The following is a 15,691-nucleotide window of genomic DNA, read 5'->3' on the forward strand; positions in this document are numbered from 1 at the left end:
TGTGTGTGTGTGTGTCTGTGTGTGTGTGTCAATAGACTTTTATGCCCAGCCCTGAGAGAGTCTCCATTGAAACAGGTTGAGCTTCTCCAGATCAGGTTTCAGCGCGGGGTGGAGCTCAGCGAAAGTTTCCGATAAAGACACACCAGAAAACATCCACAGAACTTCTTAACACTCGACCAGAACACACGCTTTACACTCTATCAGAAGCATAATGTTCCGGTGTGGGATCGACTACACGCGGTGTCGGTGGATCTTGCCGATGCTGCTGCTGTTCGCCATTATATTCGACATTATCGCGATCGCGGCGCAGTCCGGCTGGGTGGAGGATCAGGACGCTAAAACACACTACGCCAGCATGTGGAAGCAGTGCCGAGGCCGCAACGACCAGTGGGACTGCAAATCCCTCATGGAGTTCTGTAAGTCAAAAGTACAGAGTTCACCGACTGATCACAGACTTTAGAGACTAGTATGAGCCAGAGTACAGGGAGACAACAGGAAGAAGTACGAATTAAAACGTTCAAAACTTCATAAGCAAGCAAAAACAGGTGGAAAAAGTGTTCATATAATATTTACTATTGATTATTATATACTATTTATAGTCAATGTAACTTAGGCTACTTTTGAAAAACATACATGACCCATGTATGAGCCAGAGTTAAAGACAACGGAAAAAATCGAATAAAGAAGAGAACAGAAAAGAAATACAGGTGAAAGATATCTTTAATATATATTTTAAAAGATAATATACTTGTTATATTTCTTATATTTTATTTGTGAGTCCTGTTTGAGCCATGCGTTAAACAACAGGAAAAAAGTTCCAATTAAAAAAGTAAAAACAAGTGGAAAGTGTTTATTCTTCTGTATCCCATTTATCTTCAATGCACTTTAAAAATATATTTGCATTCTTCAATGTACTGTAATTTATATATATATATATATATGTGTGTGTGTGTGTGTGTGTGTGTGTGTGTGTGTGTGTGTGTGTGTTTTACGTGAATCCCTCTTTGATCCAGCGTTAAAATAGGAAAAAGTTCAAATAAAGAATTCCAGAAGAAAATGAAAAGAAAAATAGGCTACAGGTGGATCCAGCATTACAGACAACAGGAAAAAAATCCAATTAAAAAGTATTTAAAAAAAGACAGACAATGAAATACAAGTGGAAAGTATTCAATATACATTTTTTAAAATATCACACTTGTTATATGTCTATGTGACTCATTTTTGATCCAAGCATTAAAGACAACAGGGAAAAGTTCCAATTAAAAAGTTCAAAAGCAAGTAAAAACATGTGGAAAGTGTCCATTTATCTTCAATATACTTAATATACATTGAAGATAAATAGACATATTTAATATTTACATATTTCAATATATATATATGACATATATGACCCATATTTGATCCAGCGTTAAAGACACTAGGGGAATGCTTGAATTTGGAAAAGCAGGTGTAAAATATTTTTCTTCTTGTGTTTACCCTTTTTTAAATATGATCCTTGAAGAATAATTTATACATATATAAAGAATATATATATATATATATATATATATATATATATATATATATATATATATATATATATATATATATATATATATTAAATATATATATATATATATATATATATATAAATATATATATATATATATATATATATATATATATATATATATATATATATATATATTGAAGAATATACATATTAAGACTAGAAAAGGAAAAAAAAAAAGGAAAAAGTTCAGACAAAACAAAGAAGCAAACAAACAAAAGAGGTGAAAAGTTTTTATATTGTCTTTCGCATTTATTGCCAGTATATATTATACTTGAAAACGAATAATGTTGTTATATATATATATATATATATATATATATATATATATATATATATATATATATATATACTGCAGTCAAAAGTTTGGGGTCAAATTGTTTTGAAATAAGCTCCTCCTGCTCACCAAGGCTGCATTTATTTAATCAAAAATACAGTACACATTGTAAAATTTTGAAATGTTATTTGACTAAAAAATAACTGTTCAAAAGTAGATTATTATTTAACTTAATTTTTGATTCCAGTGATTTTAATGATGAATTTATTACTTCAGTCTTCAGTCACATGATCCTTCAGAAATCACTCTAATATTTATTATTATTATTATTATTATTATTATTATTATTATTATTATTATTATTATTATTAATGTTAATAGTAATAAAAGCAATAATGACTGGAGTAATAGTTTCATTTGAAACTACATACAATAAGAAATCAGTTATTTAAAATGTTCATAAATATTTAACAATTTAGCATTATTTACATTTAATAAATGCTGCCTCAATGATAAAAAAAAAACTGACCCAAAACTTTAGACCGGTAGTGTTCATATATATTTGATCCAAAATTAAAGACAAGAAGAAAAAGTTTGAATAAAAAAGTTTACACAAAAAATAATAAAAGAAACAAACAAAGCAGGTGGAAAGTTTGAGTTTTTTCTGTATTTATCTTCAATATACATTTTTAAATATTCTTGAAAACTAATAATGCCAAAAAACAGAAACATATAGTGCTCTTATCATGTCAGAGAACTGATCCTACAATGACATGTATAAAAATTTATATTTGAATATTATATATTTGCATAATATGTGTTAGTTTTATTAGCTTATTGTCAGGAGCATTTTGAAAGCCTCCTCTTATTCATCATACATATCAAAGATTTGTTTAGTCAATAATTTACCCTATTAGTTTCTACATAAAATAATACTATAGTAAATGCTATAGCGTTTTTAAACCATACTTTAGTAAAGTACCTGAATTATTCATCAGTGGTGGTAATAACAAATCACCCTATACTGCAGCTACATCATACTACAATACACCACAGTTTACTGTAGTAAAAACTAAAGTATACCACTTTATTCATGAGTTCACTAATATTACAATATACTGTAGCATTCAATAACACAGTGTTTTAAATAATGGACAGTATAACTCACGCTAGTATGCTTCGAAAGCAGTGTGTTTACTCTAAATTACTATAGTATTTTTTATTGGGCTAACATGAACTAACAACACAAAAACTCTTTATTTTGTTAATATGAGTTAATGAACTGTGAACTAACTTGAATTTGTTTTTACGATTTGTACTATTGTTAATAAATTGTTTGCTAATGCATTATAACAGTTCACAGAACTGCGGAAAATAACGTAATCACACTGACCATATCTATAGACTACGCTATTATGTGTGCTGTTTGGCTCCCTAAGCTGCTTACATTGTAAATACTCCACTAATAAACTAAACATCGACTAGTCGGGAAGTCATTTATGTTTTTAATGTATCTTTATGTTTAATTTCTACTCTAGTATCAGAGCAGAAAGAGATTGTAGTAACTTCTGTATGATCGTTATAGTGTGGGGAAAGTGGAAATAGCTCGGTGTGCAAACACAGCCACTTATAACCAGTTGAACCTGTTAAATAAATTATAGATGCGACTGTTGACAGCTTTGAAAACACTTTAAGCTCCAGGCAAAACCTGCCATCTTTGACTTTATCTCATGCATTATCTGTTTTTTCTCTAGTTTGCTATAGGTGAATGTTTAAGGCCTGTCGGTTGATAGAAAACAAGATATTTACATTACAGTTTAACAGAGTATTTTATGCATAAACTCTAGTTCTCATTTGTACAATTGTGCTTATAAATTAATCATAGATCACAGAGCTTATTTTACATGTGCTGTGATGCACTACTCCGCTGTTTGTAGAATTATTAATTTTGCTTTATATTAAGGTTAGTATTATGAAATATATGTGTACACTGTAGTACGTGATTAGTTGACTTTACTTTAAAAGTGAGTAAACCTGTTGCTTTTAAAGTGATTCCATTAGTTGAATTTACTTTAAAAAGTGAATAAAACTGTTTCTTTTAAAGTCATTAGCGACTTTAAAAAGTGAGTTAACCTGTCGTTTTTATGGCGATTAGTTGAATATATATATAAATAGTGAGTAAATCTGTTGCTTTTAAAGTTATTACTTGACTTTACCTAAAAAGTGTGTAAACCTGTTGTTTTTAATGCGATTTAATGAGTTAATTTACTTTAAAAAAATGAGTTTGGATAAAAAAATCTTGTCAACAGTGTAGTGAGTGCCCATAACCTAGTGATTAAGTGAGCCGACTTAAAGCATGTTGCTTGAGGAGACTCGAGTTTGATTCCTGGCTTGAGGTCCTATGCCGATCCTCCGCCTCTCTCTGCTCCCAATGCTTTCCTGTCTGTCCTCCACAATCCTATCCCAATAAAAGAAGAAACACTGGTGCTTTTAAAGTGATTAGTAAGTAAACTTGTTGCGTTTAAAGCGATTAGTTGAGTTTACTTAAAAAAAGTGAATATTGTCAAAAAAGTTGAGTCAACTAAAAATCAACTTTCAACCACGTACTACACTTGACTCGATTTAAAATGAGTTCAGTCAAAAAAGCTCTGCAGCAAGTTGCCTTACAATTTTAAGTTGTCAACTTGTTTTTTTTTAAACAGTTTAGTAAGCGCTGGTTATGTGTGCCAACATATAGCAGCATGGTGCTCACGGCGACCTCAGTTCGATTCCTGGCTAGATGTTCTATGCCGATCCTTCCCCTCTCTCTGCTCTTATATGTCTGTCCTCCACTATCCTAGTGCAATAAAAGATGAAAAACCCCTTAAAAAACCAAATAAAAGTGAGTAAAGCTGTTTCTTTTAAAGTGATTAGATTAGTTAAATTGCTTAAAAAACTAAACGGTTGGTGCCAGTGGTGCAGTGGAATGTGTGTCGACACATGCACTCATGCTCCTCAAACTTTTCTGTCAATACTCTCTGCTGTCCTATCCAATAAAGGTGAAAACCCCGAAAAAGATTACAAAAAATTATTATTAGATTAAATGCGGTTTGATAAGTTAAAAAAATGAGTAAAATTGTTGCTTTTAAAGCATTTAGTTATTTAAAAGAAGTTGACGATGAGTTGTTGACATTATATTTATTGTCATTTACATGTAGGTGTACACAAAATAAAATTTTGTAGCATAAGCTCTGCAGTTTCAATAAAAATAACCCTAAACAATAAATACATAAAAAATAAATAATTAAATATAATAAAATAAAATAAAATATAAAATATAATATAATATAATATAAAAAATAAAATAAAATAAATAAAATATAATATAAAATATAATATAATATAATATAATATAATATAATATAATATAATATAATATAATATAATATAATATAATATAATATAATATACCAAAAATGATATACACACTAAATATGTTATCATCAGGCAGATCTACAGTGTAAATCACCAAAGTGCATACAAGTTTTAAAGAAAATAAATAGATAAATTGTGACCATTTAAGAGTTTAGAATGGGTACTTTAAAAAGTGAGGAAACCTGTTGGTTTTTAAAGCTATCTGTCGAATTTACTTAAAAAAGTAAACTTGCTGCTTTTGAAGTGATTAGTTGACTTTGCTTAAAGTGAGTAAACCTGTTGCCTTTAAACTATTAGCCACTTAGATGATCAGGTTTTAAGTTTCAAGGTGTTTTTTTAAGTAATTATAAAGTATGCACATAATTATACAAATTAAGTTACGTCAACTTAACACTTTCAAGCAACAATGACTTTCTCACTTTCTTAAGTCAACTAATCCTTTTACAGTCTTAATTACGCAGACTTGATGACCACAGAGTTGATGGTAGGCAGTTTTGCTCTTGAATGCCAAAGATTACTAATGTCTGAGTGACGAATTGACTAGATATATGATGAAGTCAGAACCAATAACACTGGAGACATCAATCTTATTTGTTCAGAAGCTTCATGCACCACACCCTTCCTCAGACAGCTCTCTCTGGGTGTGACTGTGTACGCAGACGAAACACACACACATTCCTCCATCCAGTGTTAGAAACCAGTCGCTGCCTTTACAAGTCCTCGAATCTACACTGAAACTCATTGATGACTGAGAGAAACTGGTTAAACATTGATGGAAAGCTGTAAATGTGTAGTCCAACAGATTATAAACTGATTTACTTCTGCTTTCTTAAAGTGTGTCATGCCAATAAAGGGAAAGTGGTGAGATTTAGTTTTCACTTGTTTAACGTTTTTTTTCCTACCAGCCGTAAAAAAAAGTCGATATTCGACATAATAGAACAATCATGTATAACAGAACAGAGAGAGTTTGGTAATTACTATAAAAATGAATGGAAGTCAATGAGACTAAGTCTTGACACATTTAATTGTCTTGTTTTTAGAAATAATGAGTTGAAATGAAGTGAGTTTTTCATTAAAACATGCAAAATAATCTGCCAATAGTGTAAGCAAGACAATCTAACGTCAAAGCCAACACTAGATTATTTTCCTTACCACATTGGAAGATTATTTTGCTAGTTTTAATGAAAAACTCACTTCATTTTGACTTATTACTTTGAAAAAAAGCCAATATTTTGCTTGTCAGGATAATGCCTCTTGATGTAAAGCGTCACAAAACCCTAAAACACGTTTTTTGAGATGTTGTTGACAGACAACACTATTAGGACACATATAGTTCAGTAAAAATATATTATTATTATGATGATGATGACGATGATGATGATGATGATTATTTTATTATTATTATTATTATTATTATTATTATTATTATTGTCATTATCATATTGTTATTATGATTATTATTATTATTATTATTATTATGAATATTATTATCATATTATTATTATCATATTATTGTTATTTTTATTATTATTATTTTTACTATCATATTATTGTTATTATTATTATTATTATTATTATCATATTATTATTATTATTATTATTATTATTATTATTATTATTATGAATATTATTATTATTATTATCATATTATTATTATTATTATATTATTATCATTATTATTATTTTATTATCATTATCATTATCATTATCATTATTATTATTATTATCATTATTATTATTATTATTGTGTGTATAAGTCTGTTCAAACACGCACCCAAAACACAGCGTGTCGACTTTCTCTCTGCTTCAAATCGCGAGTAAAGAATCTGTTCGGGAAACCGTGTCTGTTTATCACTGTGGAGAGCGTCTGACAGTCACGCACCGCTACATGAACTGACCGTTTTGAGGACTGCATTGGAGGGGCGACGGCGCCTGTAATGAAAAGGAAGGGAATCCCGCATGTTTTATATTTATTTCAAAGTGTTTTCATTGCTAAATAAAATGAAAGCACAGAACAGACTCACATTTAAGACCAAGAGCACATTACAACATTCAATAAAAAAATAATCATTTGAGTATTTACATTAAACATATCTGATTGATTTTCAACATTAAATTTAAAGATTTAATTCCGGTGTTTAATTTTTTATTGAAAGATTTAATTTTAGTTTGCTTTTTTTTTTAGCTCAGAAATAAAACAAACCAACAAAAAAGGTCACGTTAGCATTAGCCCCAATTCTCACTCTCTTCTCAGATGGGGTGGCTGTGGGCCAAATCAAACCATAGCCACATCGCAAGATATCCACTGTTGAGTCTAACCATAGTTTAACCATAATAGAGGACGTCTGTTTTTTGTATGTGTTTTTAGGGCCTATGACTGTGCATTTCAAGAGAGTTTAAAACATTTTGTTTGGCAGTGTAACATAGATTAGTTGTATGTAATTATTTATACATTTTTCTTGCTCTTGTTTCTGGTCCAAATATCAACATTTCAACAAGATTAAACAAGATTATTTGACTTTGATTTGGACTGTTTTCAGTGTGTTAGTGAGATGCTATGAAAGCGAGCATCATGTGACTAATAGTCTTCCTCTTGTGTTCCTCCAGCTTGGGCTCAGGCTGTAGCTGCTCTGATGATCATCGGCCTCATCATCCTCATCTTCGCCTTCATCATCTCATTAGTGGCACTGTGCTCTACCGTCAACGTCTCTCTGCTGCCCTTCATCGGACTACTCCTCATCCTGGCTGGTAAGACATCAGCTCTTTGTCTATTCAATTCAATTCATCTTCATTTCTAGGGTTGTACCGATACTGATACTAGCATCTTAAATATTTGCCGATACTGCAGAAGTTTTGGCATCGGTATCGGCGAGTATTTGAAACCATGAACTTATTTGATAGCATCTTTTTAAATGAGAAATAAGCCCGCTAGCTTTGCTTAAACTTTGATTTGTGGCTGAGCTTGTTTCAGTAAAGTACAATAAATCAAAGTACTGTTAAATGTCTGATAATAAAAACGTCAGTAATAAAAAGACTCTCGTTCACTCTGTGTGTTTGTGAAGGTTTTATTAATGGATAAGTCTGAAGCACACTGTAAATTAATGATGTCAATCTATACATGGCAAGCAGTAGTATACGCAAATGTTTCTACTGACACGGACTTGGTATCGGTTTAGTACTCGGTATCGGCCGATACTCTGAGCTCAGGTATCGGAGTCGGTATCAGGAAGGAAACAATCGTATCAGAACATCCCTATTAATTTCTATGAACATTTACAATGTAGATTGTGTCAAAGCAGCTTAGCATAGATGAAGATCTACTAAATCAAAACGGCTTCAGTCCAGTTTTCAGAGTTCAGTTCAGTGTAATGTCAGTGTCACTGCTGAAAGCTCAAACACTGAAGAGCAAGTCCAAGGATGTCTATTAGATATCAAAGGCTACAAATTAGCCCAAAAATAGAGTCATATGTTAATTTCCAATAACTCAATGTAGTGGTCGACTGATATGGAACCGATAATTTCATATTTAACCGATATTTTGTGTTATTTATTTTAATAAATTTTATCGAATAGAATCAAAGGCTAAATCTTTTGAAAATGCATTTAAAAATAAATGTGGTAAACAAACACTTAGTGTTGTCAAAATAAAAGTCCTGCCTAGGATCAATGCCGATATTTTGAAAATGATGAATATCGGCTGATATATCGGTCGTATCGATATACTCAATACAAATCAGAATGTAGAATCAGAATCAGAGCTTTATGTTCACACTTACAAGGAATTTGTCGAATTTGTGTCCGAAGCTTCCACAGTGCAACAGAATGACAATGACAGGTCAAAAGCTCAGATAATAGAGATATTAAAATAAGCCAGCAGTAAACGTGAGCTGTGGTTTCGTGGTGTGGTTCAGCGCATGTGTGCTGCACTCTCTGTCTGAGGAAGTTCACGGCAGGATCATTTCCTCCACTTTGTCTGTGATGAATGCTGTGTGAAGAATATGTGGATGTTGGGCCGGGCGGTTTGATGAACAAAACATATAAACGTCCGTGCGGCTCATTGTTTTTAATGTAACTGTGAGATGTGGACTCGTAAATTAACCCCAGAATTGATCATTTGCTGTTATAATCTTGACGTAAATGTAAAACTGTTATCTCCTCTTGTCCCGCAGTCGAGTTCGTCCTGCAAGTGTTATTTTGCTCATTGTTTTGAGTATCCTGCAGTTTAGCGACTTGTTAACTCAAGTCTCGATCTCGCCGCTTTGAGTTTATTATTTTATTTTTAAAGCGCAGAATAACAATTACAGAAAAGATGTACAACTTTTATTGAAAGTGTGTTTTATATAATCATTTTAGTTAGTTTTGTTTGTATTTATTTAAAATACTTTGCTACAGAAACTTATTTCAGTTTCTTTCTTTCTTTCTTTTTCTTACTTTTTGTATTTTTTACTATTGTTTCTTTTGCTTTTTTTATTACTCTCATTTTTTCTTTTTCTTTCTTTTTTATCTTTCTTATTGTTACTCTTTTTTACTAGTTTTTTCTCAGAATATCCTGCAGTTTTGAGTTCTGTTTCGCTTCATCATGCTTTGTTTTTAAAGTTTCTTTTGTGTTTCCACGTTGAATATATTTTAAATGTTTTTAAACAACCCGTTTCACTATTCAGATTTTTTTTTAATCTCATAATTGTGAGAACATGGATATATCACGAGGATGATCAGAATTAATTTTCCATTCAGTGGAATAAGGCTTGCTCAGCTCTGTGTCATCATTAAAGTATTTAAGAACATGTTGAGACAGGAGAAATCTCCCGAAGGCGTGATGAGAGTTTACAGATTTACACTTGACACTGAAGCAGATTTTACTGGTGTTTGCTCTTTTTCTGAGAGATCGAGAGTCACACGATTATAAACCACACATTTAGTCCTTCACAAGAGGTCTGCTGTGAATCATAACCTCTCCTCTTCAGTGTTGAAACTGAGTTTGACTTGGAAAAACTGAATGTGGAGTTGAATAAGTATATTATTATTATTGTTATTATTATTATTATTCTAATATGAATGTTTTGTTCTATCAATCTAGTCGTCTCTGATGCATGTAATGTGCTGTGTGTGTTTTGTTGTCCACACCCTTCACTCTCTCACTGCTGTCTGTGTGTGCAGATCTGTCACGCTAACTCTCAATAGAAAAAAACTCACAATAATCCAACACTTCGTTTTTTCGTTTGTTTCTGTCTTCTGTCTCTTTAAGACTAAATTACAATTTAAGGGTGAACTTCCCCTTTAAGGACAAGTAGATCACAATTTTAGGGTGAACTGTCCCTTTAAGGATGACTAAATTACAGTTTTAGTGTTAACTGTTACTTTAAGAATGACTAAATTACAATTTTAGGGTGAACTGTCGCTTTAAGAAAGACTAAATTACAATTTAAGGGTGAACTGTCCTTTTAAGGATGACTAATTTACAGTTTTAGTGTTAACTGTTACTTCAAGGATGAATAAATTACCATTTAGGGTGAACTTCCCCTTTAAGGACGAGTAAATCACAATTTTAGGATGAACTGTCGCTTTAAGAAAGACTAAATTACAATTTTAGGGTGAACTGTCGCTTTAAGAAAGACTAAATTACACTTTTAGGGTGAACTGTCCTTTTAGGGATGACTAATTTACAGTTTTAGTGTTAACTTACTTTAAGGATGAATAAATTACCATTTAGGGTGAACTGATGCTTTAAGGATGAATTAATTACAATTTTAGCATGTAATGTCTCTTTAAGGTTAAGTAAGTAAAGTAAGGCCTTAAGGTTAAGTAAGTTGCAATTGTAGGGTGAACTGTCTCTTTAAGAAAGACTAAATTACAATTTTAGGGTGAACTTCCCCTTTAAGGACGAGTAAATCCAAATTTTAGGGTGAACTGTCGCTTTAAGAAAGCTTAAATTACAATTTTAGGGTGAACTGTCCCTTTAAGGATGACTAAATTACAGTTTTAGTGTTAACTGTTACTTTAAGAATGAATAAATTACAATTTATGAGCAAACTGTCTATTTAAGGATGACTAAATTACAGCTTTAGCATGCACTGTTTCATTAAGGTTGAGTAAGTTACTCTTTTAGGGTGAACTGTCCCTTTAAGAATGACTAAATTACAATTTTAGCGTGAACTTCTTCTTTAAGAATGACTAAATTACAATTTTAGGGTGAACTGTCCCTTTAAGAATGATTAAATTACAATTTTAGGGTGAACTGTCCCTTTAAGAATGACTAAATTACAATTTTAGGGTGAACTGTCCCTTTAAGAATGACTAAATTACAATTTTAGGGTGAACTGTCCCTTTAAGAATGACTAAATTACAATTTTAGGGTGAACTGTCCCTTTAAGAATGACTAAATTACAATTTTAGGGTGAACTGTCCCTTTAAGAAAGACTAAATTACAATTTTAGGGTGAACTGTCCCTTTAAGAAAGACTAAATTACAATTTTAGGGTGAACTGTCCCTTTAAGAAAGACTAAATTACAATTTTAGGGTGAACTGTCCCTTTAAGAATGACTAAATTACAATTTTAGGGTGAACTGTCGCTTTAAGAAAGACTAAATTACAATTTTAGGGTGAACTTCTTCTTTAAGGATGATTAAATTACAATTTTAGGGTGAACTGTCCCTTTAAGAATGACTAAATTACAATTTTAGGGTGAACTGTCCCTTTAAGAAAGACTAAATTACAATTTTAGGGTGAACTGTCCCTTTAAGAATGACTAAATTACAATTTTAGGGTGAACTGTCCCTTTAAGAATGACTAAATTACAATTTTAGGGTGAACTGTCCCTTTAAGAATGACTAAATTACAATTTTAGGGTGAACTGTCCCTTTAAGAATGATTAAATTATAATTTTAGGGTGAACTGTCCCTTTAAGAAAGACTAAATTACAATTTTAGGGTGAACTGTCCCTTTAAGAATGATTAAATTATAATTTTAGGGTGAACTGTCCCTTTAAGAAAGACTAAATTACAATTTTAGGGTGAACTTCTTCTTTAAGGATGATTAAATTACAATTTTAGGGTGAACTGTCCCTTTAAGAAAGACTAAATTACAATTTTAGGGTGAACTTCTTCTTTAAGGATGATTAAATTACAATTTTAGGGTGAACTGTCCCTTTAAGAATGATTAAATTACAATTTTTTGCTGAACTGTAACTTTAAGCATGAGTAAATTACAACGTTTTTGTGATCTGTCCCTTTAAGAATGTTAAATCTTGCTTTTTGACTTTCCATTGACCCTTTCTTCTCATGATTGTGTCCAGCTGCAGTTTAACTAAGTGAGTGTGTTGTGTGTGTGTGTGTCCGCAGTAATCGTGCAGATCATCGCTCTGATCATCTACCCGGTCAAGTTTAACGAGCAGATCTACGAGGGTTATTACGACTACACGTGGGCTTACGGTTTCGGCTGGGGCGCCACAATCCTGACGCTGGGCTGCGCGATCCTCTTCTGCTGCCTGCCCCGCTACGAGAGCGAGATCACCGGCCTTGAAAAGACCAAATACATCTACCAGTCTGGCTAAGAGAAAAACACACACAACACACCTGAGAAAGGACAGTCTCACACACCACTCCAGCATGAGGAACACTGAGAGAGCACCAGCATTAACTAAAAACACACACAAAACGGCGTCTGTGCTGAGAAAATGGCCTTTTTGACTCACTTTTGCTGCAGTTATGCTTCATTTTAAGTCATTTTATTGTTTTTCATGTTTTTTTTTCATTTAAAGGGATTGCACACCCCAAATCTTTGGGTGAACTGTCCCTTTAACAGGTATACATGCATCTCTCCCATAGTTAATTCTGATATGTGGAAATATATGCAAATAACTTCTATAATATACAAGAAAATAGGCCTTTTTGACTCACTTTTGGCGCAATAATGCTTAATTTTAATCCGTTTTAATCCTTTTTATTATTTGTTCATGCACGTAAACTGGACATTTAAAGGGATAGCGCACCCAAAAGTGAAACTAAATTCACTATTTATTCTCCCTCATGTGTTTTCATGAGTTTCTTTCCTCTGTTGAATGCAAAGGAAGATATTTAGAAAAAATGTGGAGAAAAGCAACCATTGGCTATTATAATAGGACAAAAAAATGTTACTGTTGAAGTCAATGGGTGCATTTCTGAGGTAACATTTTAGGGTGAACTGTCCCTTTAACAGGTATACATGCCTCTCTCCCATTGAGAAATCTGAAAGGTGGAAAAATATGCAGATTACATGTATAATATGCAAGAAAACGGGCCAATTTGACTCACTTTTGGGGCAATTATGGTTCATTTTAGTCAGTGTTTATTTTTATTCATTCGCAAAGTGTGTCATTTAAAGGGATATCGCACCCAAAATGAAACTAAATTCATCATTTATTCTCCCTCATGTGAGTGTCTTTTTTCTGTTGAACACAAAAGAAGATATTTAGAAAAATGGTGGAGAAAAGCAACCATTGACTTCTATAGTAGGACAAAAAGGTACCATGGGAGTCAATGGGTGCATTTTAGGTGAGATTTTTGGGGTGAACTGTCCCTTTAACAGGTATACATTCATCTCTCCCATAGAGAAATCTGATAGGTGGAAATATATGCACATTACATCTTTGACATACAAGTACATGGGTCCTTTTGACTCACATTTGGGGCAATTATGCTTCATTTTCTGTCAGTTTTTTATTATTTTTTTATTAATATTCATTCACAGAGTGTGTCATTTAAAGAGATAGCGCACCCAAAAATAAAACTAAATTCATCATTTATTCTCCCTCATGTGAATGTCTTTCGTCTTTTGAATGCAAAGGAAGATATTTAGAAAAATGGGGGAGAAAAGCAGCCATTGACTTTTATAGTAACACATGGAAGTCAGTGGGTGCATTTGTAGGTGAGATTTTTGGCGTGAACTGTCCCTCTAACAGGTATACATGCATCTCTCCCATAGTTAATTCTGATAGGTGGAAATATATGCACATTACATGTGTGATATGCAACACAAATGGCATTTTGTCTCACTTTTGGGGCAATTGAGGTTCATTTTAGTCTGTTTTTATTTCATTTATTCGCAAAGTGTGTCATTTAAAGGGATAGCACACCCAAAGTGAAACTACATTCAACATTTATTCTCCCTCATGTGAGTCTCTTTCTTCTGTTGAACACAAAAGAAGATATTTAGAAAAATGGTGGAGAAAAGCAGCCACTGACATAAATAGTAGGACAAAAATACTATTGAAGTCACTGAGTGCATTTTGGAGTAAACGATGGAACATTTTTGCGTGAACTGTCCCTTTAACAGGTGTACATTCATCTCTTCCATATTGAAATATGATACGTGTTAATATATGCAAATTGATTATATCTCATATTCAAATTTTATATATTAATTTCATATATAAAACATGTATAGTCATATATGAACACACATTATGGCTAACATATACATGCATATTATTTATAATATATATTTACAATTCAAATGGTTTAAATGGTTTATATAAATAATAAAATTATTTTTAAAAAAGTCATTTTTGTATTATTTTAAAATATATGTTGCATATATACTTGTACGTCATATATGTAATTAGCATATATTACCATATATCAAGATTTCTGTGTGTGTTATGTATTTTCTTTAGCTGTTTGTGGCATATGACTTGTAAAAATTAATTTAGGAAGTACAGTAATCGCATTATTATGTAGTTTCTGGATGCATGAATTGACGCTGTAACCTGCTGTGTGAAGTGCGACTGAGAGTTTTGTTGTTTGTATATTTTCTTGAACTTCTCTTCATATTAACATTGAGATTTTTGACGATGTAACTGTGCTTTATATTAATTGATGCATCATTCCATGTGCTGGACGTCATTGTTGTTGTTTAGACATGCAGATTTATTGCACATTTCCCTAAAGTTATCTCACTGTTGGAGCAGAATGTGTATATTTGAGTTTTTTGTCAGTAAATAAGGAGTTTTAACCTTGAGGTGCTTAAAAACACTAAATAAATGACTGTCATCCTGACAGTACGCTTTTCTTAGACAAATAAATGTAAAACAATTTAATACCAATTTAAAGAAGTCTATTTTAGCTGTAAACTTTGTAGGTTTTTGAAGCTTTTTTCTAGAGTTTTCACTGTTTTGTGGTTCTCTGTGATCTGAATTGTAAACCATTCTTTAATAAAAGGGAGTTTTGCAATGAAAATTAGTGTTTTATTGTAATATTTCTTTTCCATCTAGATTTTAAAGGTACTATGGCCTTCAATACGCTGTAAAACATTCAATATTTTGAAGTTTAATCAAGTCAAGTTTATTTATTCATTAATTTATTAATTATAGTGCCTTTATTCATCAGGGACTGCCACAGCGGAATGAACCACCATCTATTCCAGCATATGTTTTACACAGTGGATGCCCTTACAGCTGCAACCCAGTACTGGGAAAC

The 15,691-nt window shown here is 31.9% G+C and overlaps 1 protein-coding gene across 1 annotated transcript; it reads left to right on the plus strand.

Annotated features, from left to right (window-relative positions):
• Window positions 1–105: 105 nt before the first annotated feature.
• Window positions 106–15,451, plus strand: perp (p53 apoptosis effector related to pmp22). Its single transcript, NM_001256207.1, has 3 exons — window positions 106–416; window positions 7,848–7,988; window positions 12,578–15,451. Exons 1-3 carry the CDS (start codon window positions 212–214, stop codon window positions 12,787–12,789), a joined length of 558 nt encoding a protein of 185 aa, NP_001243136.1. The 5' UTR covers window positions 106–211; the 3' UTR covers window positions 12,790–15,451.
• The last annotated feature ends 240 nt before the right edge of the window (window positions 15,452–15,691 follow it).

The sequence above is a fragment of the Danio rerio genome, chromosome 13 (genome assembly GCF_052040795.2).
Source record: "Danio rerio strain M-AB ecotype USA chromosome 13, GRCz13ab, whole genome shotgun sequence".
NCBI classification, from domain to species: domain Eukaryota; kingdom Metazoa; phylum Chordata; class Actinopteri; order Cypriniformes; family Danionidae; genus Danio; species Danio rerio.